General features: G+C 40.6%; 1 protein-coding gene across 3 annotated transcripts in view; it reads right to left on the bottom strand.

Annotated features, from left to right (window-relative positions):
* Nucleotides 1-4,968, bottom strand: part of LOC106525721 (histone deacetylase 4) — a 122,311-nt gene that overhangs the window by 27,129 nt on the left and 90,214 nt on the right. For all 3 annotated transcript variants that reach the window (XM_014020046.1, XM_014020049.1, XM_014020047.1), the window contains one exon: nt 821-1,041. In XM_014020046.1, coding sequence (XP_013875500.1) covers nt 821-1,041 — 221 coding nt within the window. The remainder of the gene's footprint in view (nt 1-820; nt 1,042-4,968) is intronic.

Below are 4,968 nucleotides of genomic sequence, written 5' to 3'. Positions count from 1 at the left end.
GCAAGCCAGGAGTGACAAAATATAGAAACACGCCTCAGACGCATGCACAAGACACCATGAGGAAGAATCGATCTCAGGTCCTGTGAATAGATTTTCCCAAATTTAAATTAAATAGATCCAAGATCGATTAAATCAATTTTTTTTACCCAGCTCTATTATGATTTCAAAACAAACTGATTCCTGTTTCCTCTCCTGGCCAAACAGCAGAACGTGTCCTTGATGCACCGGCGGCTGACGCAGAGGTGTTTGTGCACAACGCTGCCACTCGAGAGCGCCGACACAGGGAGTGAGACACAGCGGAGCGGGGGAGGCAGAGGTGGAGGAGGAGAGGAAATCCCTCGTCTCACCCACCCACCCCCTTTTCTCTCCTCTGGCGAATCCTCTGCCGCCGATAGGTAAAGCAGTGGAAGGCGGCGGGGCGCTCGCTTCCTGCCTGCCCATGTAAGGCGCGGGTTTCCGCTCTGTTGCCATGGCAGCAAACGGTTACCTCGCAGCCCGTGGCAACCGTCTCGGCTGCAGCCACGGGAAAAAAACGTGGACGCAAACGTTCACACACAAATATATGTTAACCCATACCTGCCGCCTACTCACAAATAAAAATACTACAAAGAGAGAGGGAGAGAGAGGAAAGAAAGGGCAGAAATAACTCACTCTACACACACTCACACTCACACCTCATCGGCTGAGCTGCTTCCTACACAAACTACACAAACTACACAAACTACAGCAGCGCAGCAGCAGAGCCGGCCCTCTGCAGCTGATGATTATCTGTTCATTGGACTCTAACGTCAGGTCGGACGGCGTGGGGAGGAGCCTCTACCTTGTTGAGGTGGAGCTGCTGCTGCTGGAACTGCTGCTTGTGCTTCTCCAGGAACTGCTGGTGCTGCTGCTGGACCACCAGCTGCTGCAGGGCCAGGGCCTGAGCGTGAGCCTGGGCGGCACTGCCCTGGGGCAGGGGGGCCGACTGGGTCCTCCCCAGGGGCCGGTGCTGCCGCTGCAGCTTGGCCATGGATGCTGAGGACATGGACAGACCGCTCACACCTGGAACACAAGAGCAGGAGGAGTTTATTGTAGAACCTAAWGAACCACAGATTACACTACATATAACAATGTAAACAAACACACACATGCTAAGTCTATTGATAAGCACCTTTTAAAAGACAAGAACGGATCCATGATTAGTTGTAACATTAGACTTTATTTAATAAACATATATTTTAACTGTAAAATAAAGACTGTAAAAATACTGTAGGCTGTTTAGTTTTTATCATTTTTAAACTAAAAGTTTCAAAATATACAGTATTACACAGATGGAGCAATTTTATTTACACGCAAAGCATTCTGGGTAAAAGATGATGTGGATAGGTCCTCAGTGTGAGCGAGCTATATCCACCCTGAAGGTTAATCTTGGACAATATCTGATGATCGACTCTTTTAAATGAAACCAGAGAGCGTTGACAGAGAGGAGAAGGTAGAAATGACTCAGCCTGTAACTGAAAATATGGATGAAGGACCTCAGTTTAGCTTGTTTGTCGCGCTAGCACCGAGCTAATACATATAAGGCAATATAGCATCAGCTCTAGCACAAAGGCTAACAGGCTAAGCTGAGGTTCTTCTTCCATGAAGCAGCTCTGTTGTCCTCCATCCATATTTTCAGTTACAGGCTGAGTCATTTCTACCTTCTCTCTGTCAACGCTCTCTGGTTTCATTTAAAAGAGTCGATCATCAGATATTGTCCAAGATTAACCTTCAGGGTAGATATAGCTCGTTAGCAGCTTCGCACCGATGACCTATCCACGTCATCATTTACCCAGAATGCTTTGTGTGTAAATAAAATGGCTCCGTTCGTGTTAAAATATATTTTTAAAAAATATAAAAACTAAACATCCTATATACAGTACTACTATATAATACTATATATACTATATATAGTATATATACTATATTATATAATACTAAACTGTATTTTTACAGTCTTTATTTTACAGTTAAAATAAATGTTTATCAAATAAAGTCTAATGTTAAAACTAATCAGGGATTCCTTTAAGAGAGCATCTGTGTTCATCAGTCTGTAAAACCAGTTGACTTGTCATTTTCTGTGCCTCTGCCATTGGACTTTATATTATATAATACTAAACTGTATTTTTACAGTCTTTATTTTACAGTTAAAATAAATGTTTATCAAATAAAGTCTAATGTTAAAACTAATCAGGGATTCCTTTAAGAGAGCATCTGTGTTCATCAGTCTGTAAAACCAGTTGACTTGTCATTTTCTGTGCCTCTGCCATTGGACTTTATAAACAATAAAATAACTTTAGCTCTGACAACTTTACAGATACTGAGCTAAAATCTGATGTGGTAGTAGCTGAGAGTCATTCACAACACACTCTGAGCATTCACACCTGGCATTTTTGGTCTGCTTTAAATGAACCAAAGTTCATTTACCCCAATGGTCCGGACCTTTTATGCAAGTGTGAGTACACTCAAGCAAACCCTGGTGCAGACCTAACAACTGGACAGAGACCCATTTGTTAGGTGGTCTCGGTCCGTTTCCAAACGAACTCCGGTGCGGTTCACTCCTGGTGTGAATACCAATAATTTGCGTGGACGTTCACAAAATCATTTAAATCCAACAATCATCRGACTCCACAGCCCTGAAGTCACTCACAGAAGAAGATGTGACATCACATGCAGCATGCTGTGTTTACAGAAGTATAAAAAAAGAAGTGAGTACAGCCTTCATTTCTGTTGTAGGTTTACACATTAATGCCTGTGTGTTATTGTGATGCGACAGCAACTTTACACTGTTATACAAGTTATACTCTGACTACTTTACATTGTATCAAAGTGTCATATCTGCAGGGATGTCCCACTGAAAGTGTGAGGGGTGTACTCACTTTAGTGAGATACTGTAAAAATAGATGCTGCAACAATAATTAACGTTACTATACCACTTTTAGTATATGTTGGTGTAAATTCTGGGTCGTCCAAAACATGACAAATCTAGAAAGTTTAAAAAAGATGAAGCAACTGGACTTCTGCTCTGTAGCTGAAGATGTGTGGATTTCCAAGCTTTAAGATCATGCTGGTATCAATATCTGGATAGATCCACCTACCTCTGTGATGTAACAGTCAAAATAAATACAACATGATCTTTCAGACAGCTTTGAAAAACATCAGCTATGTATCCGATTTGGTATATATACCAGAAAAAAGCACCTGGGTCACATTTGAAATAAAAATCAGATTCATACAGTTTAAACTTTCATTAAAAATCTATTATTGGTTATATATGGGCAACAATAATAATAATCAGATTTGAGTCACTTTTTAAACTCATGAAAGGTCGCCCTGTGACACAACAAGTGCAAATTTCTGAAGAGGACTAGATGCAAGATCCACCTGAAACTTTTTGAAAACCCATTTAAGCCAGAAGTCGTGATTAATAATGGCTCCACTTCAGTGGTCAGTTCAGATCCAACCACGACCATCAAAATAAACAACACTGAATGTGAACGCAATGCACCGTTCCTCAAACTGAAGTGTTAGTGTTAGTGTTCCCTGATTCGTTCTCACTGTTGTTGAACCTAAGATTAGTTAGCAGATGCATTTGTGAACCGAACGAACAGAACCATCTGTGCTGCCACACTGAGAGTCTTCCATTGTGCTCAGAGGAGTCGAAACCCATTRTAGACTGTTTACAGAGCTGCGAAGGAGGGAGACGTGTGAGAAAACCAGACCATGTTTGAGCCTGGTCAGTGATCTGAGAACTTTCTGAAGCACAGATGCAGAAATGACAGGAAATTAAGTTCGAGGTAATTTTTTTTATGAYTTGTCTCGTGTTGAGACACTGAAAAGTCACCTTCTGCTCTTGTCCTGCTGGTGGGYGTGTAAATATCCTTGTGTGTGTATTTTTTTTAATGCGTGGACACACACATGCGTGCGTCTGTATGTGCGTCACTGCTCTTTCAGCGCTAATGCCCCGCTGAAAATAGAAGCGATGTTTTTGTCAGTGAATGAGCTGATGGGAAAGGGCACACAATGCACCCATGTCACACTTTCATAGCTGACATATGAAAGGAGCTCATTAGTTTGAGCTAATGAATGGACGTCTGTCAGTGTGGGGGTGGGGGGTGGGGGGTGAGTAACACACATCTATCAATGTTGCATTTGCCAATTTCCTATCATTTGTCTAATTCTGTGAGTACTGAATCAGCATTCATGCAACTGTTTTTATCTTTTTATTTTCCTGTATATTTTTGGAAACTAACTGATTCTGCTTACGTTGTGCTATTTTAGTCATCCATAAAGCCCAACGTTCAGCTCAGTCAGGAGATGAGTTTTGTTTTAGTAACTTTTATATTTTTAAGAATATTTATAAATAAATATTTTCTTATTGAATTATACTGAGATTTCTTTAATTCCTTCAAAACATTGTTCTCTTTGAAATCTGCTCATGCAAACTTGTCTTCCTCTACTACTTTTAGCTACACTCTGCTTCCTTTAGTGAGCTTTTTGCTACTCTTAGCTTTTTGAAAATTTTACTTTTGACACCGAGCTAGCATTTTGCTACTTTTAGCTAGATGATACTTTGAGCCTTGAGTTAGTGTTTTGGTACTTCAACTTTTTGCTAGCCTTTTGAGCCTTTAAACTACCTACTAGTTCTCAAGCTACTATCTACCATTCTGCTACTTTTTGCTTTAACTGAGCCTTTTGGTACTTTTAATTTAGTTACTGACCTAGCATTTTGCTACTTTTGGCTAGCTAAATACTTTGAGCCTTGAACTAGTGTTTTGGTAATTACGGTAAGCATTTAGTATTTTGATACTTGAAACTAGCCTTTGGCAGTGTTTACCTTCGAGCTAGCATTTGCTACTTTAGCTAACTAAGTACTTTGAGCCTTTAGTTAATATTTTGCAACTTTAGCTTTTAGCTAGCGTTTTGATACTTTTAGTTATCATTCCTTTT

Source organism: Austrofundulus limnaeus, unplaced genomic scaffold (assembly GCF_001266775.1).
Source record: "Austrofundulus limnaeus strain Quisiro unplaced genomic scaffold, Austrofundulus_limnaeus-1.0 Scaffold238, whole genome shotgun sequence".
Lineage (NCBI taxonomy): Eukaryota > Metazoa > Chordata > Actinopteri > Cyprinodontiformes > Rivulidae > Austrofundulus > Austrofundulus limnaeus.
Note: the sequence above shows the minus strand (reverse complement) of the source record. Positions and strands in the feature narration are given on the sequence as shown.